The sequence below is a fragment of the Daldinia loculata genome, assembly GCF_022478755.1.
Source record: "Daldinia loculata strain CBS 113971 unplaced genomic scaffold F4817scaffold_23, whole genome shotgun sequence".
NCBI classification, from domain to species: domain Eukaryota; kingdom Fungi; phylum Ascomycota; class Sordariomycetes; order Xylariales; family Hypoxylaceae; genus Daldinia; species Daldinia loculata.
The window spans coordinates 289,244-313,042 of NW_026054877.1; the positions used below are offsets into that span (position 1 = coordinate 289,244).

The 23,799-nt window shown below is 48.9% G+C and overlaps 9 protein-coding genes across 9 annotated transcripts; 7 read left to right on the plus strand and 2 right to left on the minus strand.

Annotated features, from left to right (window-relative positions):
* Positions 1-633: 633 nt before the first annotated feature.
* F4817DRAFT_337003 (uncharacterized protein) lies at positions 634-3,133 on the plus strand. The gene is made up of 3 exons (XM_049303240.1): positions 634-940; positions 1,104-2,140; positions 2,189-3,133. The coding sequence occupies exons 1-3, from the start codon at positions 938-940 to the stop codon at positions 2,937-2,939; spliced, it is 1,791 nt and encodes a 596-aa protein (XP_049159284.1). The 5' UTR covers positions 634-937; the 3' UTR covers positions 2,940-3,133.
* Positions 3,134-3,463: 330 nt separating this feature from the next.
* F4817DRAFT_337005 (eukaryotic translation initiation factor 6) lies at positions 3,464-5,095 on the plus strand. The gene is made up of 3 exons (XM_049303241.1): positions 3,464-3,720; positions 3,811-3,969; positions 4,062-5,095. Exons 1-3 carry the CDS (start codon positions 3,686-3,688, stop codon positions 4,606-4,608), a joined length of 741 nt encoding a protein of 246 aa, XP_049159285.1. The 5' UTR covers positions 3,464-3,685; the 3' UTR covers positions 4,609-5,095.
* Positions 5,096-6,631: 1,536 nt separating this feature from the next.
* F4817DRAFT_102505 (uncharacterized protein) lies at positions 6,632-8,348 on the plus strand. The gene has a single exon (XM_049297357.1). The coding sequence runs from the start codon at positions 6,796-6,798 to the stop codon at positions 8,239-8,241; it is 1,446 nt and encodes a 481-aa protein (XP_049159286.1). The 5' UTR covers positions 6,632-6,795; the 3' UTR covers positions 8,242-8,348.
* Positions 8,349-9,032: 684 nt separating this feature from the next.
* F4817DRAFT_315729 (NADH-ubiquinone oxidoreductase B12 subunit family-domain-containing protein) lies at positions 9,033-9,504 on the minus strand (the record flags this gene model as incomplete). The annotated part of the gene is made up of 3 exons (XM_049300577.1): positions 9,033-9,198; positions 9,314-9,418; positions 9,491-9,504. The coding sequence occupies 3 exons, from the start codon at positions 9,502-9,504 to the stop codon at positions 9,033-9,035; spliced, it is 285 nt and encodes a 94-aa protein (XP_049159287.1).
* A 326-nt stretch (positions 9,505-9,830) lies between these two features.
* Positions 9,831-11,789, plus strand: F4817DRAFT_102578 (CAF1-domain-containing protein). The gene is made up of 3 exons (XM_049297358.1): positions 9,831-9,917; positions 9,974-10,583; positions 10,646-11,789. The coding sequence occupies exons 2-3, from the start codon at positions 10,128-10,130 to the stop codon at positions 11,699-11,701; spliced, it is 1,512 nt and encodes a 503-aa protein (XP_049159288.1). The 5' UTR covers positions 9,831-9,917; positions 9,974-10,127; the 3' UTR covers positions 11,702-11,789.
* An 88-nt stretch (positions 11,790-11,877) lies between these two features.
* On the plus strand, positions 11,878-12,433 carry F4817DRAFT_315731 (uncharacterized protein; the record flags this gene model as incomplete). Its single annotated transcript, XM_049300578.1, has 2 exons — positions 11,878-12,112; positions 12,195-12,433. The coding sequence occupies 2 exons, from the start codon at positions 11,878-11,880 to the stop codon at positions 12,431-12,433; spliced, it is 474 nt and encodes a 157-aa protein (XP_049159289.1).
* A 772-nt stretch (positions 12,434-13,205) lies between these two features.
* On the minus strand, positions 13,206-15,648 carry F4817DRAFT_337013 (protein FYV10). Its single transcript, XM_049303242.1, has 3 exons — positions 15,230-15,648; positions 14,466-15,011; positions 13,206-14,369 (listed from the first exon to the last, which is right to left on the minus strand). The coding sequence occupies exons 1-3, from the start codon at positions 15,278-15,280 to the stop codon at positions 13,734-13,736; spliced, it is 1,233 nt and encodes a 410-aa protein (XP_049159290.1). The 5' UTR covers positions 15,281-15,648; the 3' UTR covers positions 13,206-13,733.
* Positions 15,649-17,815: 2,167 nt separating this feature from the next.
* Positions 17,816-19,071, plus strand: F4817DRAFT_102635 (uncharacterized protein). Its single transcript, XM_049297359.1, has 3 exons — positions 17,816-17,886; positions 17,935-18,583; positions 18,638-19,071. The coding sequence occupies exons 2-3, from the start codon at positions 18,007-18,009 to the stop codon at positions 18,958-18,960; spliced, it is 900 nt and encodes a 299-aa protein (XP_049159291.1). The 5' UTR covers positions 17,816-17,886; positions 17,935-18,006; the 3' UTR covers positions 18,961-19,071.
* Positions 19,072-21,790: 2,719 nt separating this feature from the next.
* F4817DRAFT_315734 (domain found in IF2B/IF5-domain-containing protein) lies at positions 21,791-23,149 on the plus strand (the record flags this gene model as incomplete). Its single annotated transcript, XM_049300579.1, has 2 exons — positions 21,791-22,804; positions 22,862-23,149. The coding sequence occupies 2 exons, from the start codon at positions 21,791-21,793 to the stop codon at positions 23,147-23,149; spliced, it is 1,302 nt and encodes a 433-aa protein (XP_049159292.1).
* Between the last annotated feature and the right edge of the window lie 650 nt (positions 23,150-23,799).

Below are 23,799 nucleotides of genomic sequence, written 5' to 3' on the forward strand. Positions count from 1 at the left end.
CTGCTATAAGCATAGTACATAGTACATGGATGTATGAAGTCACAGCATGAAGTCACAGAAGCAGCCAATTGATACATGTATGATTCTTTATGTACTAGGTTAGGTAGGTAATACAACATGTTATAAGTACCTAATATATAGGTGCACCAGGCTCAATAATATCTAACTCGTGGCTTACAAGGAGGCTTACAAGAAAGGAGAAGGTAACAGGCAGATGGCATTAGAAGTTGATTTTCTTACTCAATCATGATTGGTATCGCTGCCTGAAAGAAATTGAATGGCTACACAAAGAGTGCAACAAGGTCCGAATAAAGCTGAGGTACAAAACAAAAGGTAGATATGTGTACCTAGATAACCCTGCTGTCTACATGCATGTGTTTACGGAACCTTATGTATGTGTAGGTACCTTCCACTAAGATACATAAGATTAAAGTAATTGGGCGGAAGGGGGGGTTGCGTGAGCATGACTACCTCCTACCTGTGCATGTTTAAGAGGTACCCTAATTATCGGGTAATCATTATGTAGCGTCATTGTACATTTTATCAATTTCGCCCATTAGATCACTACATATATACAACTTTATAAGTAAAAAACCCCGCCTAAAACCCAACCAACCGGCCTACCTGCTCCATCTCACCAATGCCCTTTCACACAACATCCCACGCCTGCATGTCCATTCCTTATTCCCAAGGGATTTCCCATTTCAACTTCCAACTACACTCCATTGATTACTCCCATTCATCTCTCTCCCTGTCTGCCAACCTGTCGAACCCATCAACTTGATCATCTTAACATATACCAGTCGAAACCCCTGATAATACCAATTCATCATTATATCACCACTTGACTGTTCTTGGCTTAATCAGGTACACATCAGCTGCGGTCTGATCCGCTGACGCACATCTTGACGAATACTTACAGGTCCCTAGTCTCTTAATGGTAAGTCCCAGCTTCACCCAGCATATACTGCCATGTATTACCACGTTTCCTCCGGGGTCGGCTTCCACCTTTGGTCTGCACCGAAATATCAACTTGCGTCCCCGCCCATATATGCTTCTGGGTGCTCTACTATTATTATACTAATTATATCGTCACCCAATAGTCGGACGATCCTTCCGAACAGCCTCCGCCAAATCCAGGACCTTTTCGCACTGCCGACGAGATAGTACGTTCCATACTCGATGGTGATGCTTCGCCTTCTGATATCAGCCCTTCTGGAGAGTTATATCGGGCTATAGAGAGGTATTACCCTTATTCCCGGCCGCCTAATCGCCCACGACCAGACCTCGTCCGGAACCATTTAACCCGTTTGGGTCAGCGCTCGTCGTCGCGGAACAGTATGCCGTTCGAGCTCAGCTCGGAAGCGCAACGAAGATTCTCGAGAGAGCCGCAAAGTTCTGACGCATCACCACGCTATAACTTACTCTCCTCTGCTCCTTACCTGCCGCCGCTGCGATCTCTAACAAGTACCCGACGACCTTCGGCAATGCCTTCATCCGGTCTATCAGGTTCACGAGCACGCGCGGCAGACCGCATGTACGCGGCAAGGATGCGGACTGCGCAGAGGAATCGGAGCGAGACCAATGACGAAGCGGGCGAGTTCTGGGAGCGACTAGAACCCTTTGACAGAGGTTCGCGTGGTACCCGACGCTCCGCCACGGGCCAGATAGCCGATTCGCAATCTTCCTTAGACGAGGAACGTTTACGGGAAGACACCAATTCTGAACTACGGGCGCTTTTGGATTTTACTCATCCTCCCGGCCACCCTTTGTCAGACCTTACATTTTCAACGTTACCGCCGCCGCCGCCGCCGCCACAGGATCCAGTAGAGGATAATCGACGAGTCAAGAGGCGTAAACTAGACTCTGACCGTCTGTCTAGCAGTTTTCAAGGTTTTCGATATGGGAAATATGGACAAGTGGAACCGGGTCAGCTGACCATGGAGTTGATGAGCTGCGATGGAGGCATCTTTTCTGACGATGGCCAGAGATATGCAGCTGAGAATATTCTAAAAAATGACCAAACCGTCTACTGCACCGAAGGACCGAGATGCAATATCATACTGAGACATCAAGGGGCCACCGTCTTTACTCTAAAGGAGTTAATTATAAAAGCTCCTAGGTCTAATTTTACCTCCCCGTGAGTAATATTCTCCCCTGTCTACACTCTTACTAATTGATTTCATAGTGTGCAGGAAGGCATGGTCTTCGTTTCGATGACGGGTGACCATCTCCTGACACGGACGGCCCAGTACCAAATTCAGTACTCGGCTTCTAGAAATTCACCTAGGCGCGGGGAGCGGGATAGCCAATCCCTGACACCTATTTTGTCCGTTAGGCACAATGAAGATGGAAGCACCATGACGCACGCGCAGATTAGAGCGAGGCGGCTATATAATATCGGCATGGACGATGAAGACAACAACGTCCGAGTTGCTCAGATTCCCTCTGAATTTAATGTAGCACCACCCCCGTTTAGGGTCACTACGGAATGTAGCGACGACGAGACGGATGACCCGACTCCGAGGGGAGATTTGGGGCCGCCCAATAGGATTGGGTCCTTGCCATTCGAGAGTGAAACAAGCGATGATGAGGGCAATACGAATGATTATTCGTTCAGCGAAGCATATCAAAGATTCCGGCGGCATCGTAATCGACCGAGTACTGCGCTGGAAGAGGCGGTGGAAGCTGCACAGGTGGCTACGCAGGAGGCTGTCCGTGCCGTGGGCGGGGAGATGATGGTTCCTTACGCGCGGTTCTTTATTGAGAGGAACAAAAGCAAATGTACTATTAAGTTTGATCCTCCGGTTTCTGGACGGTATATATTGTTGAAGATGTGGAGCCCGCATCGGGATCCGAGCGAAAATATCGACATACAGGCAGTCATCGCCAAAGGGTTTGCAGGACCGAGATATTTCCCATCGGTGGAGTTAAGGTGACGGGGACGAATTTAGGGGCGTTAATGGCGGCATTCCTAGAGGAGGAATAGTCCATTATAGAAACAGATTTAGTTATGAAATAGCTTCACTGGCTCCCGCTGAAATGCGCGTGTATGGAATTGACTTCATACCCAATATGATCATTGATGCTACTTGTTGTTTTAGTTGTGATCTTTCATGTTAGTTGCTTGATAGTGCTCTTATAGGCCTAAGATTCTGAAATTCCTATAGGTTTATACAGGCACCTCATTGCGCTAATAGGCTTACTTGAGACTTGTTACCCAATGCGAGATAAAACGTAGAATAAAGCAGAGGTAATTGAGTTGAGTTCAGGATGAATCATCGTGGCTAAGCATGCACCATAAATGTATTTGGCACTTTAGATTAGGTACAGTTAAGCTTGTGGGAGAAGTACTTGGTACAACTACCCTTGCTTAGAGTCATCCAGATTGAGTCACACCCGGGAAACTTGACTACAGGCTCTTAGTTCCAGAGCCTCTTGGTACAAAATAAGAAGTATTAGTATTACTTGTACCTATAGCCCCACATGAATATTTTAGATTAAAATACGCAGCATTATCCCATGCCTTAGTGCCTCTACTTACATATTCTTACATAGCAGAACAACCGATTTCTTCTTCTTTCAGCATCTACTTTACTTTACCTCTTCAAAAACTCGAATACCCTCCCGTTCAAAATTACGGCCGATACAGTGTCTAGCAATACAACTTGGTAGCGGACAAATCATGGCTGTGCGCGCACAATTCGAGAACTCCAACGAGTAAGCCCCGCCATTCTAGTTTTAGGGACCCCGCGAAAGCAAATTTGTGTGGTAGACGATAAGTGCTAATGATGCGATTCTACAATCTAGGGTCGGCGTCTTCGCGACACTCACCAATTCTTACGCTCTGACCGCCGTCGGCGCGAGCGAAAACTTTTACAGCGTCTTCGAGGCTGAACTGCAAGATGTCATTCCCATCTGCCGAACTACAATCGCCGGCACGCGCATCATCGGCCGGTTAACAGCGGGGTAAGAAATAACTGCGTTTTCTGATGCGATGGCCTGAAGCTATTGTATGTGTTTATATGCTGGTGTGAGGCTAATTACTTTCTTGTCCTTAGAAACCGGAAGGGTCTTCTCGTACCCACTTCTACTACCGATCAAGAACTGCAACATCTGCGCAATTCCTTACCTGACGAGATCAAGATCCAAAGAATAGAGGAACGTCTATCCGCCTTAGGCAATGTTATCGTCTCAAACGATCACATAGCTCTAGTCCATCCGGATCTGGAGCGCGAGACGGAGGAGATTATTTCAGATGTTCTAGGTGTCGAGGTTTTCCGGCAGACTGTTGCGGACAACGTGCTTGTCGGAAGCTATATGAGCTTGAGTAATCAGGGCGGATTAGTGCACCCCAAGACCAGCATCCAAGACCAGGACGAGCTGAGCAGTCTTCTGCAAGTACCGCTCGTTGCGGGCAGTGTGAACCGAGGCAGCAATGTGGTTGGCGCTGGTATGGTGGTCAACGACTGGTTGGCGGTGACGGGGTTGGATACGACGGCGACGGAGCTTAGTGTCATCGAGAGTGTCTTCAGACTAGGCGAGGGCGCTGCGCCGGGCAATGTCGGTGGCAAACTGAAGGACACCATGGTGGAGAGTTTCTACTGAAGAACCAATTTTGTGGTTGGTCAGGACCTGGCTTCAAATTGGTATTGGGGTTCGTGAAATCCCGAGCCTACCTTGATGAATGCGAGTTTCCTCGGATGGAAACGGCTTGCCGTCTTATTGCGGATGAATATACCAGCCGCCCAACTAGTATAACGGACAGCTGAATATCAGCTTTATGGTTGTTATGCCGGGACAAGGGCATGGCAATTAGTTATTCAATGAAGCATTCCGACTACCTGTAGCTGAGGAGTATTCCAAGATATACATGGTTGGTGTTAACGTCAGTGGAACTCTGCATCATGTGAAATGTGGGAAGCGAGTTAAAACATTAAGACAGTATACATCGAGGTGACCTATTAACTAAAACATTGATTCTTTTTAGTGTCGGCTGGATACGTATTGGTGAAACTGGTCTTAACGTACTATGATGTCTACAAGGAGCCTCCGGCCAGAGTAGTGAGGTTACTAAAACAATAGCAATAGCAAGACTTATGTGCTACAGTCGTCTGTATTTGTTGAAGTTTACGGGTGTACTACTAAAGTCAATGGCTAACTATTCTATATGCTCTTTCAACTAATGGTGCCGTGTTCGATTGTTAGAACTTAAGTCTACTCTGCTTTAGTGAAGCATTGGTCTCTACACGAAAGAGTCTCCTCGTATTTGAAATCATACATTAGGTATCTAATATCCACCCGGCTAGATATGTACCTACATATCTACGGATTATCCAAATACCTAACCGAAACGGAGCGGTATGCGGTTAGATGTGCCACGTGCGTCGACTGTGCGTCGACTTGGTGCGATGGTAACCACTTAACTTCGAAGTTGGAAGCATCGTATCCACATATCGAAATCTTTAACATACCTACATACATATGTAGTAGTATGTATTAAGATCGTAAGAAAAGGTAGAAATCCATAAATATCTGACAGAGAGCCAGAAACACAAGATCGGTGGGAAATTGAACAGGCTCGGTACAGACGCAGAGACGTTACGCGAGCTATGTATTAAGCTAGTATGTATTACACTACATGTGTTGATGAATGATGAGCGGTACAGCGTTCCAGTTGGATGAATATCAGTGGCTATGTTCCTGTTCGAGGGTCTAGAGCTGGAAACAACTATGTACGAAAGTCTTGTTGAAGAGTTCAGTTAATGCGAGTCTGCTGGATATTTTACCTATCACAAGCCAGAGATTCGAGGATACAAGACCCACGCTCACATGCTGGTCGATGGCTGGTAATGGAGCTATGTATGTATGTATGTAGTGTATGTATGTACATAGTATGCTCATCCTAAACCACCTTTTACAAAACTGTCTCTCTCCATTTATTACTTTCAAAATCTTGAATTAATAAGTGATCCAAAACTTGTCCGTCCTACATAAGGCTGAGGAGTTAATAAACTCGAAACGAGACCACAAGTATTCTGCCGTTCTTTGTCTTTTCAAACCCGTCTAGATGATCTCCCGTGTACTCCCCCTGGTCTTGAAAGAAAAGACTTCAAGTTCAAAGCTTGGCTTGGTGGATCTTCGGGAGGAAGTGGGCGAGGAAGTGTGCTTTAAACACTGTGCCTCTCTACAGTACTACATACCGTATTGAGCAGAGATGTCGAAATGATTGGCCCTGATCCTGTTTAATCACCCTTGCCAACCACCCGTCTTACACCTAAATCTGGAATCCCGGCGTACCGGACGACCCACCAACTATGTGCGGCCTACCATATGGTAGGTACCTATTGTTGCAGAAGTAATCCGTAGTTGGTAGACCTGTTTTGCTGTCTCCAGTGGTTGTCTCCAGTATTGTTGTTTTGCTGATCATCAGGCTCGTGGCTGGTAGATAGACGACATATGTCATCTTGTCATCTTTTCCTTTCTTACTCGCTTATCGGGTTTTAAGAAATAAAGACGAGGATAGGTTCTTAGATGCCATCTTTATTTTTCAATAGAGCAAATTAGGAAAGTTTCGAACCAACTCGAACAGAGACCAAAACTCCAAAAGGTCGAATTTACACTACATACACTACACTACTGAGACCCCAGCACAAATACCAGGGTTCCGCTCCCTGAGCCAGAAAAGGACCCTCTCCTCCCCGACGGTTCCCTGTGTCGTCCCACACCCCGAAACAATATCCCATTATGCTAAGGAGTACCGCCGTTCCAAGACCACCCGTTTAAGAAACAAACATGGATACTGAGGCGTACGCGGCAGTCGACGAACTGGGGAGAACAATAGGGTATCACGAACCAACCATGACCTTCGAACCTCTGGAGTACTCTTCCACCTCATTAAAACCACCTGGTCTTATTACACCGCTCGCCGATAGAAATAATACCTTGCTGTCGAATATACGGCACCAACGGCAGCAGTCGGCTCCGAACGTTTATTATTCCAACGCGGATTCGCCGTCTCCATCCCCTAAACCAGGTCACGTCAGGCATCAGTCTCAAGACATGCCACTTACCGGCGACGGGCGAGCCGGCCGGCGCCCGGATAACTCCTCAGGAAGATACGGCACCTGGCTGAGCGCTACACCGTCATCCTCATCCGCAGACGAGGCCGTCTCTCCAAACACCACACCCAAACCCAAACGCAGCATCGCAACATCCGACACCACACCAAAGAGCGCGACGCAATCCCGCTTCGGCTTCTTCGCGTCGCTCACCACGCGGCTATCCAGCCCAGCAGCGCAGACCCCCCAAGAAGTCGACGCCGAAATAATCAACATGGACATCGAAGCAGCGCTGTACCCGTCCGCGACAGACCGCGACACCTTCTCGCCCGCGGCCTACAAGAACCTGCAGACCAACGCGGCGGGGCTGCTGCGCAAGATGCAAGACGCGTACCGGCAGCGCGCAGCCACGATCCAGGAGATGCGCGCCGAGCGCGAGGCCCACGGCGAGGAGATGGCGGAGACGGAGCTGCGCATCCGCAGTTTCAAAAGCCAGCTCGAGAGCATGGCGGCGAAGGCGGTCGAGCAGGAGAAAGCTATGCAGCAGCTCGTTGCGGAATTACAGGCGGAAAGGGGGGCGCGGCGCGAGGCGGAGGACCGGGCTAGTCGCGGGAGGGCGTTGGTTGAGTCACCGCTGATTACGGAGGATCTCTGTGTGGATGATGTTGATGGCGACGGTGATGATGCGGACGACAAGCGCAAACGCTGGCGCAACAGCGACGGCACGGTGCGCTCGGATCTCAGCATCGATACGTCCGCGGGGACCAGCGTGACGGACGGCGAAAGCGTCGAGGCCGAAAGCATATTTAGTCGGAGCCGCAGCCCAACGGCCACGGTAACAACCACCATCACGGAAAACGAGGTTCCGCCCACGCCTCAGCACGAGCTCCTCGCGATCCGGTCTCCCCACACGCCCAATCTATCTCCCAAGCCCAAGCAGCAGCAGCAGTTGACCACGTTCCAGAAGCTGGTCAAGGGGATCTCGGGAGGAGGAGGAGGAGGAGGAGGAGGAGGGGAGATGGTGGATGGGTGTAGTAATTGCCAGGGGCGGGAGGCTAGTGTGGCGTGGGATACGGTTAGTCTTCTGCGCGACGAGAATAAGAGCTTGAAGCACCGTGTTGCGCAGCTCGAGGTTGTGGTTGAGGGCGCGTTGGATGTTGTTAATGGGATTGGGGTGTAGGGGAGTAGGTGTGCTTGCTATAAGGCTTTAGGGGAAGAGATTGACGAAATGGATGGGATGTCTACCTCGGTTTGTAGATGTGTGTACGTTTGGATTATGGAAGTGGAAGATAGGTGTGTAGGTTAGGCTGGGGATACGGCATGGTGGCATTACCTGGCATGGCTATGTCGGTTGGGAGTTTGCATACTTGCATGCATTTGGGTACATACCTACCTAGGCACATATCATGCTCGTGCTCATCAACATCAACATCAACATCGTTGAATTATAGTATGGTGGAAAGATAGATCGATTAGCATTTGCAGATATTAGGCATAACGCATCTAGGCTACTATGGCTTGGAGGAAACTTGGCATTTCTATTTTCTATGTAAATATTTAAAAAGTTAAATGAGATCTTCTCTATGTTCAATATCAGCATCGCATATATATATACCTTATATATATCCTGTAGCCAAAGTTCTCTCGGCAGGCGATACACTGGCTTAGCTACGATACTCTAGTCGTCCTATACACCATAGACATGTTTAAGCGTAAAAAGATATAGGCGTTTAAGTAGATAGTCTCGGCATGCCCACTGCAAATTAACGAATCTACCATCATCCAGCAGCTAAACACGTCATGATATGTATATTTATCAGAAAGTCCCTCGATCGTGACCAAGTACATTCATTCATTGAGAGCTACTCCCATCCGATCTTCGCCGCGGACGGGTCGGATGCGCATATATGTACAATGCCGTGTTCGAAACCTCCATAGCATTTAATTCCATCTAGTTACTTTTGCGTCCGCTCAATGATGGCCCTCCCCGTGTTCGTCCCCGTGGTGCTCGTCCTTAAGGAACAGCTTCTCGAAGCCGAGGTATGCGACGAATGCTACGGTGGCAATTCCTAGGCCGGGGAAGGCGTTCTTGAAGCGGTTCCAGCGCGTGAATTGGCCTGTGTATCGCCATGCTTCCCTGTGTGCGCGAAGACCTATGTCAGCAGACTATTCTGGGGATCTATCCTAGCTTGTCCTGGATTGTTGGTAGTTGGTAGTTGGGCCAGAGGGAAAGTGGGAAAAGGGGGACTGACGCTCGCTCCCAGGGATCGTATCTCGGCTGCCCGGCCGAGTGCGCAAACTTCCTGATGTCGAAGCCGGTGATGTTCGGCTTCTCGCCGTGCTGCGCTCGGAGTATCCTTTTTGCGGTAGGCTTAGTTAGCAATTGCTCATCTTATTCACCTTTAAAATACCGGGGATGGAGGGCTTACCTTGAGGGATACATTGTGAGTAAATGTGTGTATGTTGGTGTGGGAGGAAGGCTTGCAAGAGCTCTCGAAGTAAGACGACGAAAGCTCAATCACCGGTCGTCGTTCAGGTGGTTCCTTGCATTACCTAAGGTACTTTGAGAGGTACCTTCTTAATTGAATCCTTAGGGAAAGAGCAGGGTTCCCCAAGAGGGGTAACTTCATATCATTGCGCTTAGGCCACTTCTATTCCTTGTAATTCAATAACGCCTCGAGAGTACCTGCCTACTCCGCGCCGATCTACCTAACGGTTGCACCTGCCGCTTTTCAGTGACAGATTCACTTTAGGGTTTTCGGAAGGCTCGATCAAATCCACAACCTCATCCCATCTTTTTATTACATAGGTCTCTCCTCCGCCAGTGAACCTTAAACTATCTACTTACACCGGATAGTCAGCCACGAGGTCCTACTTAATTAATTTAGTAGTTGACAAACTGACACGAACAGAACACCAAGCTTCTGTACGCGTCAACAGCTACCTTTGGCCAAGGCTGTCCCGTGTCGTCAAAGCTCCCTAATGCCGACCGATTCTACTCCTCCCTTCATACCAACGACCAGAAAACGCAACTGAATACCTCCGCGACACACGAACATTCACCCAATGGCTCCCCCCTCAAGATTCGGGGGTGGCCCTCCAAACATGCCGCCTTATCAACACCAGTTCCCCTCTCACCCGTCCCAAGGCCATGCGACCGGCCACCAACCCCCCGCGCTGGGAAACTCTGCTTACCTAGGCAACGCACAGATTGGCCCTTTTGCGGCTAGCGGATTAGGACTCGGTGGCGGTATCAACGCTGCCGCCGGCTTTGGCGTCGGAGATCAAACAGGGTTTGCTAGTCACGCAGCCCGATCGGGCTTCCAGCACGCTGCGCAACTGCAACAACAACAGCAGCAGCAGCAGCAACACTCGCACCAAGCCCACGCTATGGGAGGTGACCGTCAGGCGCGATCTGGCGGCGCAGGTAGGCCCCGTGTACGCGAGGTCTGGAAACACAACTTCAACGAGGAGATGACCATCCTAATGGATCTAGTCGATGACTACCCTTACGTTGCTATGGTTCGTTCTTGCTAAGAGTGTTCACGGTGAAAGCATCGCACCTACTAACCTCTTAGAAATAGGACACCGAATTCCCCGGCATTGTGGGTCGCCCCATGGGTAACTTTCGAGGAAAGAGCGACTATCATTACCAATGCCTACGGGTTAATGTCGACTTGCTTAAGGTGATCCAGATAGGACTCAGCTTATTCAACGAGAAGGGCGAGACACCGGCCGACCGCGCTAATGCGTCGAATGAGGTTGGCCCGAATGCTCGAGGCCGAGGAAACCAGGCGCAAATGCCTCTCGCGTGGCAGTTCAACTTCAACTTCTCTCTCAAGGAGGACATGTACAACCAAACCTCCATCGAGTCCCTGCAGCAAGCTGGCATCGACTTCAACCAACTGGAACGTGACGGAATCGACCCGCAAAAGTTTGCCGCCCTCTTCATACCTTCCGGCTTCGTTTGCTTCGACAATGTCAAATGGATCTCGTTCCACGGTGGTTATGACTTCGGTTACCTTACCAAGCTTCTCTCCAACGAAAAGCTAGCCAACGATGAGAGCGAGTTCGACAAGATCATGAAGAAGTGGTTCCCGACAACCTATGATGTTAAGCACCTCATGAAGTACGCTGTGAAGCTCCATAGTACTGGTCATCTCACCCCCTCAGATCCCGCTACTGCCGAGATCATGCAGAAGTTTGAGCAGAAGTCAGGCTTGGAGAGCATTGCGGATGCGCTGAAGATTAAGAGAGTCGGCGCCGCTCATCAAGCTGGTTCGGACAGTCTCTTGACAGGAAGAGTCTTCTTCCAGCTACGCGAGAGAATCTACAACGGTGAGATTTCGGACGACCACATCGGCAAAGTCTGGGGTCTTGGATTCTCAGGAATGGAGATGCCTACGATGGCACAGAACCAGACTAACAATGCAGGCAATGCTTCGCCTGGCAACGGTAACGGTAACGGTAATGGGAACGTTAACGGTGGTCCTACCACACCTAGCACGGTGAGCGCTGGACTCGCTAGCACGCCGGCTGCGCAGGCGCACAACGCGAATGGAATAGGAATGGGACCTATGACCCCAGGTGGCGGAGGAGGTGTCTTTGGAGCCTTCAACTTTCCGGGGAATCCTAGATAGAATCCGAATTTCGGAAATTGCTTTGGTATGCCGATAGAATTAGATTACGCCTTACCCGCTCCCCTTGGTCTTTTACCTAACTATAACTCCCCTGTCTCTATTCCGCCATTCTTCCCGCAATTAATTCCTCATCCTTGGAGCTTCCCGGTCCCTGGGCCACTTTTGCCCCCCGGATCATGGTCGGCGATCCAACAGCAGTCGGCGACCCAACAGCAGTCGGCGACTCAACAACAATCGGCGACTCAAACACGATCGGCGACTCAAACACGATCGGCGATGGGACCACATCTACCTATTGGACCGATGATGCCATTTGGACCGATGATGCATCTACCGAATTATCCATTCCCGGTACCTTTTGCTATGCTACCACAGCCTCCTATGCCACAACCTTTGCTGGCCCAAGGACATGTGCGTGGACGTGGAGGTGGCGGTTATTCTCGACGTCATGCCACTAGGGCGGCTAACCAATACCGAACTGGATCTGTCCGAGGGCGTTCAAGTTCACGGTCAACTCGTTTGGTTCCCCAGCAGCCGTCAAATAGACCACCGACACCGGATGCCTCTGAAGCATCTTCCCCTAAGACTCGAACGGTTACGACTTCTCAAGCACCTATGATTCAAGAAGCTCCCAAGACACCACCGGCACAACGTGATCCTTCTCCTAACCCCTCTCCAACCTCAAGAGATCTGGAAGTGTTAGAGAAAGCTACAGGTTTTCTTACCATTTGAGTGCTGAGGGCACGTGCACGAATTTTCACGTCTCCACGAAAACAGTCTATAATTCAGTCAGTCCTTCAGTCAGTCCTTCGGACCGGAATAGTATTTGGGGCTTCGACAATTTACTGTTCCCGGTATGGCGACAAGCACCATTACTAGGCGGAAATGGCAACAAAATTTTCATATCCAATTCACAGTGGAATGGTGGCATTAATTTTTTCACGACGATCATGGCACCATGCGGTTCTCTTTCTTCTTTGCGTTTGCGCTCTAGTTTTCACGTCTTGCGATCATGAAATCACGGACGATTCTTTGTACCTTCTAATGACCAAGTGTGTCTGGTCAGCATTATCTCCTATCGGCAAGGTCGATTTTCCCCTAGCCGAAGATTTGAGCCGGAGGCGACTATCTGAAATAAGGAGCATGCGAATGGTTTTCTTTTCTTTTTCTCGCGAGGCGTTTGATCTCTGCATACGGATGTACTACTAGTGGTCGGGGGGAGGCAAATCTTTAGGGGTTAGCTTGGCTGGTCGGATACGGAATTGTTGCTGCCAATACATATACTCGGTGAGGATCACACGTTAGTTGATTCCGCCGAGGTTACCCTGTATTTTTCGCGGTCTTTTTTACATTTTGCTGCGAGTGATTTGAGTTGCCATCTAAAAATTGCTCTGCTGTCAGAGCTGTAGGGTATTATGTCGGGACTGGGACGTAGTAAGGGCCCCTTTTCTCAGACTGTTAACAAAGGGTTGGTATTTGAAATCTGTTCGTACATGCTATTGGACCCCTTTAAATCTACCTGAGGTGAGTTTCACATTTTAAAAAACCGTATACTAGTTCGTAATTGATATTTCATCTTACATTTAGGAAACCGTCAAATCGGGGCAAATCTAGTACAATAAATACATGTCATATCACGTATATATATATATCAACAATTTCATCAATACTCATAAAATAAAATTCCCAAGCTCCATATATGTATGAATTACGCCGTTTCCCCCCAAGTGACGATGCCGATGATAACAACGACGAGTACCTGCCACCGGGCACCGTCTCGTAGACCATAAAAAACCGCCTACGTATATAGGTAAATACGTAGAAGTAGAACCACCACCACTAGAACAAGCGCCTAGGTAAAAGTAGGGTAGGTGGTAAGAGGGTAGGGGGTAAGAATATACGGTCCGCCGCGTCATTAACATTATAACCATTCTATATCGTATCTTAAACGTCGTACGTAAAGCATTCCCTTTAGGTAGCCGGCTAGCCCAGCCAGCTAGCTAGCCAACTAACCAACTAGTAAACCCGCCAATCACGTAATATACACCTTCTTCAAGCGCTCGTTCCCAAACACCTCTCCGGTGCGCAGATCTTTCACCTGGCCCTCGAGCAACCCGGCCTTGCGGGCGTACTCGTCGAGGCGGGCTTTGCCGTAGGCGCGGCCGTTGGGCAGCAGGAGCAGATCGGGCTCGACGTGGCTCTTGCTATGGAAGGCGTAGGGCACGCTGCGGGCGAGCTCGTTTAGCTCGGTGCTGCAGATGGGGCAGACGCTGGAGGCTAGGGACAGAGAGGTCGAGTGGGAGGGGCCGGCGGCGGAGGAGGGGTGCGAGGAGTGGCAGGCTGGTGTCTTTAGGGCGGAGAGCCCGGAGCTCAGCGCGACGTGGAGGAGCGGGACGGACGGTAAGGAGAGTAGGGCGTTGTGCGTCGATGTGAATAGGTTGGCGAGCATTTCCCACCGGTCGGGAGAATACAGCTCCGCGTAGACGTTGGTTTCGGCGCTGGGACGCACGGCTAGCATGCCGCAGGCTTGCATGACTTCTTTCTTGTAGGTGTGCTGGTAGGGGAGCAGGAACTTGCGCGCGTAGGAGAGGATATCGGTGGGTTTGGTGGAGTGGTCCCGGACTAGCTCGATGTATTGCTGGAAGCGGAGCATGAATTCTAGGTTGCTCTGGCGGTGAGGGTTAGTAGTTGGATAGAATAAGATTGATGGATTATATTATCTGAGGAATGAGTGGTAATAGTTAGGATAGTATAGGCAACTCACGTCCATCTTTCGAAGTTCCTTCTTCGTGTCTCCCGCCGTACACCACGCCAACGCCTCCGTGACGCTCCGGTTCAGAATGCACTTCCGGATCCGGCTCATCTGCTCGAAAGTATCGAGGTCTACGAGCGGCTCGATGCCCTTCTCCTGAGCGAGTGCCCTCGCGCTCTGGTTATAGCCGTGACGCAAGAGGTAATCGACAAGAAGACGGTCGAGCCGGGTGCGGCTCCAGGCCTCGTACTTGACGTCGTCGACGCCGTACATGGCGTAAAGCTCGTTGAGGTGACGGACGCGGGCCTCTTCGTGGCGGTGTAGCCGCTGCTCCTCGTCAGCGAAGGCGGTTAGTTTCCGCTTGACGCCGCGCACCCGGGCGATCATCGTGTCGAGGTTCTTGAGCACATCGGCCTGCGAGGCGCCCCCGTTCACGCATGCCGTTGCCGTCTCCTTCAGCGTGTTCTTGATGTACGTGCCATCTTTCTCGACTTCGAAGTGTGCGGACCGGAAGTTCTTCCGTAGAAGCTCAATAGGAAGGCGGAGGAGAGGTTGGTCCTACGAAGTGGAAAAGGTTATGTGTTAGCTCGCGTGCTTGTTTTCTTGCCTGGTTGGTTAGTTGGTTGGTTGGTTGTTTCATGGGTTGACTCGGGGCGTAAGGACAGGACGAGCTATGATGTAACCCAATGAACGCCCGGCGTACGTAGCATCTCATCATCATCTTTTACCTAACATTACGAGATAAAAAAAAGAAGAGAAGGGGGGGTGTTACTCACGAGGAGAAGGTGATTCTCGTGATCTAACTTGGTTGCTGCAATGTCGCCCATCTTTCCAGATAAAATCTCGATTTTCGATGTAAGGGGTGGTGTGGTATCAGTATCAGATGTTATACTTTTTAGTCGGACAGTTTAAGCGAGGATTTGTATGTACGAAGTGAGAGCGAACTTCCTAGGAGGTGGAGCAGCTCCACAACGGGCCGACTTCCCCAGAGTTCAGAAGGGTTAGGCAGGGGGACATAACCCCTCCCAGCTCTCTTTCCTTCCCTTCTGGTGCTCGGTGGTTAAGTGACCCAAGCCTTGGGCTTGTCATTTATATATGTATTAGGTAAGTAAGGCTTTATTGACGCAACCTGTTACTTATATATTTTCTTACCAACGCTACTTTCGCACCCTGGTAAAAGTGATATTTCAATTCCTTGTTTTCTACTACATATGTATATACTAGTTAGCATGAAATTCTTACAGGTCACATCACAAGTACCGAGATATATATACACTTTGCTTTATAATTAGAATATATTTGTTTATATATGTATGTTGTTAACATTGCATCGTGGTGAACCATGGTCACCAGTAAGCGGCTCATCGTGTAGCAATGAAGAGACACGACCTCATTCTCTCCCCTTTTGCCTGCTTACTTCATACATGCCTCATTGATTCTATAAATACGTCCTGGTGATATGGATACCACGCATCATCTAAGCGCGTACCTACCTTGTAAATTATCCCCTGTTCCTGTTTATGCTAATATATTAATACCACATCGCTATGGCGCCTATCCTCCTCCGTGCTTCTGTGGAGGCGGATACTCCCGAGTGGTTTCCTTGATGCTCGCAAATTGCCTAGTGCGACTTATGCAGTCACACACATCCGCCGTTGGTCACAGGAACAAGTAGCAGTCGGCCGGGGACTCACGGGACTCGGAAGCTAACACCAAAATCATCATGATAGGGGTTGGTAGAACTGCATCTAACAGAGAAGGAGAAGGTAGGTCGAGCTTAAGGAGGTCACTTGACTTGTTGTGTCTGAGACTTTATACCGTCTCTTCGTTATAGTCTAGACCTGTCAGGTACTTAAGAGAGATAGGAGATACGCAGAACGAAATGATTTGCCGAGCCCCCGAAATCAGACTATCCATCTGCAGGTATTGTGCAGGTATTGGAGATCCATGGTATGTATCATACGAACGTTAGCAAGAAACACATTTCGCTCTAAGACAACTTAAAGTTGCCATTAAGTCGCTAAGGGGACTAATACCTCCAATACTTATTAAGGGTATTATAACTTGGCAATAGTAATTCCTGCGTCGTATCCAAGTTTGTTGAGTTTCAAATATATAGAGCTGAGTTGTGTAAACAGTTGGTTTCAATTACATATTTGCTCTCTAATAGATAGGTATGAATAAATACAAATACAAATACAAAAATAAAAATAAAAATAAAAAGAAGCACCAACCAACAAGGCTCGAGTACACTAGTACACTAGTTTAAGAACCTTGAGAGGCCGGGCGAGGGTGGGGGTGACAATTAAGAACTTTCAGGTCTTTTGTTAGTGCTCCGACAAGAGCAACAGAAAGAGGTCCCGGTCATCAAAGTGGCAGGAACGACGGGGTGGAAAGGAATTGAGAGGGACGCAATTGTGGGCCCGTGCTTGCGTCTGGGGGGGTCAATATCAGGTGGTCTAGTTATGCCACCTTCAATCTTCTTCTTTTCTTATTATCAATTTCTCTGTGAAGCGCAAGTTTTAACTTCTTCGATCGAAGAAATCTGTCTGCGCCGCGGCGAACCTTTTTTCAAGACTCGAAACCCCTTTCCTTTTTTTTTTTTTTTTTGCCTCGTTGAGGTTAACAGGTGTTGATTCGGCGGCTTTGCCTATCCACATATTCGAGGCTATTTCTTTCGAAAGCACGTGAAGTTAAGTCACTTGACGCTGGAAGATCCAAGCACTTGCGCCAGTTTCCAGCATAGCACTGCACGAGACCTGGCACATGATTTACGGTATGTCATTCATTTCCCGTTACTTTCGCATCGCATCGCCGCCATCGTCATCCTCGTCATCATTCCCCAAACGCGACGGACAATTTCTCTGCGCGCGCAACAATAGCCTCACCCTCATCAATGCGAAAATTTTCGCGTCCACCATCTATTCGCGACCTGTTCTACCGTATACCCAAATACGAAGAACGGTTTCGCTTGCAGATCCCGTCTATGAATAGCCCGACGCCTATCTCTATCGCGGCTTTCGAGGCCACCTCGTTCATCTACAATTGAGCCAGTTGTTCTAAGGAGGAGTCTCCAAGTTTCAGAAGCGTTATCTTCATCTGATCATCTGATCATCTCTTATCATCTACCTATGTCAAACCGACCTCGTAGACCTTCCAAGGCGGTATTTTCTATTTAGTCACTGATGTATCGAGGCACACCTTGCGCCCCCCGTCACTGTTTGTATCGGGCAATTTCATGAAAACGTGACAAGGCTCATTAAACTATTATATACAAAATGCACAAGTGATGGCAGCAATGCAATTTAGTCATTCATATTTCATACATATAGTACCACGCATATACTGACATCGGCAGACCTCTCGTGACAACCTTAAAGTCCGTCACGGACCTTACGTGTAGAGATCGCATAGGTGCTAGGGCCTACTGTAGGTGTCGTCAATCGACCACAACACTTCCTTCAGCTAAGCGACTATGGAGTCAAACGGTTACGCTCATACAGAGGCACTCCTCGAACCTCTAACTCATATCAATCGAGAGCATCTAGTTGCCATGGCGGACGCGGCTGTTGCGGACCAGAACGACTTTAACGCGTCGTCTCCGTCTAGTCCTAGTCAGAAGAGAAAGCGTGGCGCGCCAGACTCCTCTCCGGAATTGCGACGCGCTAAGCGTGTGCCTCCGAACATTTCAAGCACTCCTGACGCGGCATATGTTGAGAGTGCTGTCGAAGCTGCGCAGGCAGCCGCACAGGCAGCAACTAATGCAGATTTCACGGCTCTACAGCAGGCTACAGCGGATCACCATGACACTTCGGACCATGCCAACGCATCCAGCACCGCTGCTGCCGCTTTAGGAACCCTATACCCTACCATCCACGTCCCTCAGTCTACAGAAGAGACCTTTGCCGCGCAGGCTGCGGCAGAGGCAGAACATCACCAAGATTCGTCGTTTGGCCATAACGACATGCTTCATGCGGACGGCCTTCCCGACACGTCTACTAACGGCCTCGGACAGCCGCAGAATGGCGTCAGATCCACTCAGCCATCCTATGCTACCTCCTCGTCTGCCTCTAAACCGGCTGTAGGTTCAGAGGAGTGGCACAAGTTGCGAAAGGATAACCATAAAGAGGGTGAGTTACATTTCCCGCGCGATGCCAGAAGTATCATGCTAATTTCGGCTTCAGTTGAGCGCCGACGTCGCGAAACCATTAATGAGGGTATCAACGAGCTTGCTAAGATTGTTCCTGGGTGTGAGAAAAACAAGGGTTCAATCTTGCAACGCGCAGTCATGTTCATCACTCAGCTCAAAGAGAACGAAGCACAGAACTTAGAAAAGTGGACTTTAGAGAAGCTATTAACCGAGCAGGCAATCCAGGAGCTCAGTGCCTCAAACGATAAGCTCAAACAGGAGTGTGAGAGAGCTTACCGAGAGCTGGCCATGTGGAAACAAGTGGCACAGAACGCAGGACTTCAGCCCCCCCAGTCTAAGGATGAAGCTTCTTCATGATGTTAGCTTGGCTATGGGCAGACTCGATAGTCTTTATTACTTGGCGTTATCCCTTCTATACCCCCGACGACTTTTGTTCTATCGCGGCATTAATGCTTCTCCGATTGCTATATCAGCAATCGTGTGTGAGAATATTAGTGCTCCGCGCAGGATTGGCTATAGCCAGCACACAAGTCAGCACTGTTTATGTTTAAGTCGCCACATTCGCAATGTCAAGTAGTGCTAGATGTCGGGCTCGGGGATTTTGGTTGGCAACTGGTCGGAATGAGTCTTGAGGCATCGGCGTTGGTGGAAAACTTGTTTACTTCGCCCCTTGGTACGGATACCAACTAGAGGGTTTCCCCCAAGAATACAAGCCTTGGGCCAATTGTGAATTATATTTATTTGTGCGGGAATTCGAACACTGACGTCTTGGCAAGGTGTACCATGCATCTACATGTTGCATTGTGCATATGCGAGCTGCCACGGGTTCTTGCAAGTCGGAAGAAATCGGTCTTTAAGACCTTGACGATAATACAGGACTGGGGAACACAGGAGCTGGAGCAAGGGGGTGGGATCTCAGGAAAGACGTCCTCTAGCCTATGAATAAGAGGACCACAACGGATGCCTACTTTTAATGCATGTACATTCCGCAAGTTTCTTGTTGCTCAGCTCGAGATTAATACTACCAAGCTATCTCAAATACTGTAGATGCGTCCCCCCCAGGTTGCCAAGAGACGTACGGATAGAAAATCTGGGATCGTGCATCCCGGTCAAGGGAGACCTAGGCAGAAATCTAGGCAGAACAGACTAATCAAACGCACTTAGCAGACCACGGTGTGAGTGATTGGTGCCAGATGTACAAATATAATGCAAGACAGCTGCATAGGCTGCAGACGGTATGTAAGGCGCAGATTGCCATACGTTATGTATTACTTGGGGAATACATGCCCGACATGAGTAAGGCTTTACAGATAGATAGATGCCTCGGCAAGGTACGTCGCGAAGTGTTGCGTAAATACCTAGGTAATAGGTAATAGGTACTAACGTCAGCTTCCGGCTATTATGTAGATAAAGTCCGGAAAAGGAGTTTGTATGCATCCGGCGCTGCACTGCTCGCAACTTGAGAAATGAGATGTGTCAATATTTGTAGCGGAATGATCCTATTCAGAAGTCATAGTGACGTCCTTAAAAATCGATATATCCATATTAGTACGGAGTGTTTCTTTGGTCCCTCCCAAGTGTGCTACTTAATATATATCATCTATGTAAATAGTGATGCTTGTGATGACATGGAATGGTTACAGAAACGGACGCTAGGAAATGATTAGTCAAGTAATAGGTACATGTATGCAATAATTATCCCTTCTCATAATCCGTAAATCCCCTCGGATTTAAAGTCTTGGATATGACTGTGTTTGGTAACTTCGATAGGTTTAACTTTGATAGACTCGTGCATACTTATATGCATCTACGGTATGTATGTATTTAGCAGTCCTGGATATTTTCTACCGGCTGAAGCCTTAAATACCTCGCCTCGCTCTTGCGGACCTAGCCAATAAAGCCGTCATGCAACATTAACATTGGCATTAACATTGGCATTGCAATGGCTAAGCGGTTTAGCTTAGCTCCGAGAGCCGTCTCGGTTTTTCCTTTCCCTCGGCTTCTCCGTTTCCCATAGCAGCCCGTGAATGTTTCTTAGGTCTTCCAATCGCCACTGCATGCAATCCGTGCCTAAAGAGGCAGAGAGGGTACTTGATGTAAAGGCTCTCGCGAGTAATGTTTCAAATGTACCCGCTAAATGTTAAAAGCACGGGCCCAAGGGCTAGGTACCGACATAGGCAACGCTAATGGACAAGATGCAATTCTAGGCGCCTTAAGCCCCACCTGCGGGAAGGCTTTTTCGTGCTAGAGTTTGCACTTTTGGTGGGATGTGTTCCTATGTACCTAAACTGCGGGCGCCGGGCGGTGCTTTGCACAGTTTTTTTTTTCATTATTCATCCACCACCGCCGCGATTTCCTTCAGGGCCATTTCTTTGACTGCCCTCCTCTTTTTCTAGTCTCCCACTTCCATTTCTTCCACATTTCCCAACAAACTTCCCTCTTTTTTCTTTTTAATCCTTCTAACTACAACCACAACCACCCATCACAGCAACCAAAGTAGCACAACTCGCGCCAGACCACGGCTGTGTTTTCAGCTCTGCTCATTAGGTACTTTTACAACGGGATTTAAATCTGCGGCAATCGCTGCCGTCTCCTGTTCTGCATTTGGGCATCTTACGCCAGCTTTCACATAAACCACCACCTACTCTATTCCTAATAACCACCTACGCTTTGCACATCTACGCTTCAGGCGCACCGATACAAGAGGCCTTGTGAACAACCTTTCGGCATTCAAGGTCTGCTTCTGCTTGTTACCTCAATACCTCGACCAAATACACCCTACACATAAAAGGGTAACAGGATACACTGTTGTTTATGTATCAGCACGACAAGCCCGCTGTGTTTAGACACCTTCCCCCTCTCACGCTGCAGTCGTTTCGCATACCGCGAAAACCTTGTAGCCCTAATATCAGCTCCGTCGGTTGAAAACTATCGACTACGAATCGCCCGAGTTAATGCCTTCCAACGCTGGCAACTATAATCCAGTCTTCCCTATGTCCACTAGGAACAGTCCTCTCTACTGAGATCCTGGCTCACTCAATCCCCTCCTGCTTCACCCGTCATCGTCACCTGCGAATGACTATCTAGTCCCCTTCCTCCCTATATTCAAGGAATTCGATCCTCCCGACCGACAAAAATTACTACCGTGTCTCTACCTCGACAGCCTATCTAACACAATACCGCAAAAATGGCGCTCGTCAACGTTCGTCGTGATGTCACCGATGCCTTCTATCGTTACAAGATGGAAAGAATTCAGACAAAGATTGAAGGCAAAGGCAATGGTATCAAGACTGTCGTCGTCAATCTGAGCAGCGTTGCTCAGTCTCTTGCCCGCCCTGGGTCATATGTCATCAAGTACTTCGGATTTGAGCTTGGCGCTCAGACCAATATTGACCCTCCGGATGACCGCTGGATCATCAACGGTGCTCACGAGGCTTCTAAGCTTCAGGACCATCTTGACGGCTTTATCAACAAGTTTGTCCTCTGCAAGAAGTGCAAGAACCCTGAGACAGACGTTGTCATCAAGGATGGCCACATCGTACTTGACTGCAAGGCCTGTGGCCAACGCACCGACGTTGATCTTCGTCTAAAACTTAGTGGCTTCATTCTGAAGAACCAGCCTAGGAAAGGCGGCAAGAAAGACAAAGCTGAACGCAAGGCCGCTCGCAAGGCCAAGCAGCAAGCTCTGCAGAACGGCAACAAAGAGAACGGCCAGGGAAGCGGCGGCGAGAATTCCGAGAACGGTTCCAACGGGAGCGGTGACAAGATTGAAGACGAGGACGATGCTGGTAGCGACGATGAGTTCACTCGCAAGATCAATGCTGACGCCCAAGTTATTGACGCCCCTGCCGTCGTCAGAGATGACGACTGGGCCGTCGATATGTCCGAGAAGGCCGTCAAGGCCCGTCAGAGCCAGCTCCCCAGCGAGTTCCGTCAGAAACTCGTTCTCGGCGGTGCTGAGGATGATGACGATGAGGGAGAGAGCGGTGGTCACACCGTCTACGACACCCTGGGTGACTGGATCCAGGAGGAAGCTACCAAGGCTGGTAGCATTAACAAGGTTGATGATATTCAAATTTATGTGAAGGCCAAGGAGCTTGGAATCGAGACCAAGCACAAGACTGTCTTGGTTTTGGTCCAGACTTTGTTTGATGAGAACATCCTCACTCAGATTCCTAAGCGCGCTGCAATGCTCAAACAGGTATGTCTTAGATGAACGCTATACTAATTACGTCGATTATATACTAACATTTATTAGATCATAACGTCGGAACGTCATGAGAAGGCCCTGCTGGGCGGTCTCGAACGTCTCCTTGCCGCTCAGGGCAAGGAGCACCCCGAGCTGCTAACCAGTGATAAGATCGTCAAGATCCTTCACCAGCTCTACGACAAGGACCTCCTCGGCAGTGAGGACATGATCAAGAAATGGGGATCCAAGGCGAGCAAGAAATATGTGGATCTTTCTACTTCCAAGAAGATCCGCCGGGCTGCCGAGCCCTTCATGAAGTGGCTGGACGAGGCTGAAGAAGATTCCGACGAGGAGTAAGTAATGGACTTAAATTGCACGTATTAGCTGTGGTTCGATGGATATCATTGGTAGATTGTCGATTTTGATTTTCATGCTTAGTTCTTCTCTGTGATGTGCCTCTGAGGTTCTCCTTTTGTCATTATTGGCTTCCAAAAAGTTGTGCGCTAGTAGTAAAAATAATTCTCTAGGCTTCTATGCGTAGAGAAAACTACAGCGGTTTCGACCAGCAAAACGGATATTGTATCTTTCTACTCTGCTTGGACGCCGAGATAAGTTGTTGTTGGTTTTGAGTCTACTGAGCTGAATTAATAGCAACTATTCCACTCTAAAAATGGTTTTTGCTATATTTTTTATTGTAGGCATCTTGTGATATGTGAATTCGACTAGGGCTTGGTGAAATCTCGGGGGGGGGGGGGGTGCTTCATTGGTACGAAACATCTACTGCGTTCTGATACCTCAAGATATTTTTATATCGGACGGGTATGTCGGCATCTCTAATCCCAAGCATAATGATATATTTCAAGTGCAATAACATCGTCGTATCAGGTATCTATTCCAAAGGGGCTTACCATCTTCCGGAGTGCCAACTACCCCTAGATATCCCCCCCCTATTTCCCCGTATTTCCCCCTATACTCTAAAAAATCCAATTGGCTTAATTACAGAAGAG

Excerpts from the sequence above, each read along its gene's own strand:
- F4817DRAFT_337003 (XM_049303240.1), top strand. Across the intron at positions 2,141-2,188 it reads AGGTCTAATTTTACCTCCCC|TGTGCAGGAAGGCATGGTCT; the intron begins GTGAGTAATATT and ends TTGATTTCATAG.
- F4817DRAFT_337005 (XM_049303241.1), top strand. The coding sequence starts at position 3,686 with ATGGCTGTGCGCGCACAATTCGAGAACTCCAACGA. Across the intron at positions 3,721-3,810 it reads CAATTCGAGAACTCCAACGA|GGTCGGCGTCTTCGCGACAC; the intron begins GTAAGCCCCGCC and ends TCTACAATCTAG. Across the intron at positions 3,970-4,061 it reads ATCGGCCGGTTAACAGCGGG|AAACCGGAAGGGTCTTCTCG; the intron begins GTAAGAAATAAC and ends TCTTGTCCTTAG.
- F4817DRAFT_102505 (XM_049297357.1), top strand. The coding sequence starts at position 6,796 with ATGGATACTGAGGCGTACGCGGCAGTCGACGAACTGGGGAGAACAATA.
- F4817DRAFT_102578 (XM_049297358.1), top strand. The coding sequence starts at position 10,128 with ATGGCTCCCCCCTCAAGATTCGGGGGTGGCCCTCCAAACATGCCGCCT. Across the intron at positions 10,584-10,645 it reads ACTACCCTTACGTTGCTATG|GACACCGAATTCCCCGGCAT; the intron begins GTTCGTTCTTGC and ends TCTTAGAAATAG.
- F4817DRAFT_337013 (XM_049303242.1), bottom strand. The coding sequence starts at position 15,280 with ATGGGCGACATTGCAGCAACCAAGTTAGATCACGAGAATCACCTTCTC. Across the intron at positions 15,012-15,229 it reads ACGAGAATCACCTTCTCCTC|GACCAACCTCTCCTCCGCCT; the intron begins GTGAGTAACACC and ends TCCACTTCGTAG. Across the intron at positions 14,370-14,465 it reads AGGAACTTCGAAAGATGGAC|AGCAACCTAGAATTCATGCT; the intron begins GTGAGTTGCCTA and ends CCTCACCGCCAG.
- F4817DRAFT_102635 (XM_049297359.1), top strand. The coding sequence starts at position 18,007 with ATGGCGGACGCGGCTGTTGCGGACCAGAACGACTTTAACGCGTCGTCT. Across the intron at positions 18,584-18,637 it reads AAAGGATAACCATAAAGAGG|TTGAGCGCCGACGTCGCGAA; the intron begins GTGAGTTACATT and ends TTTCGGCTTCAG.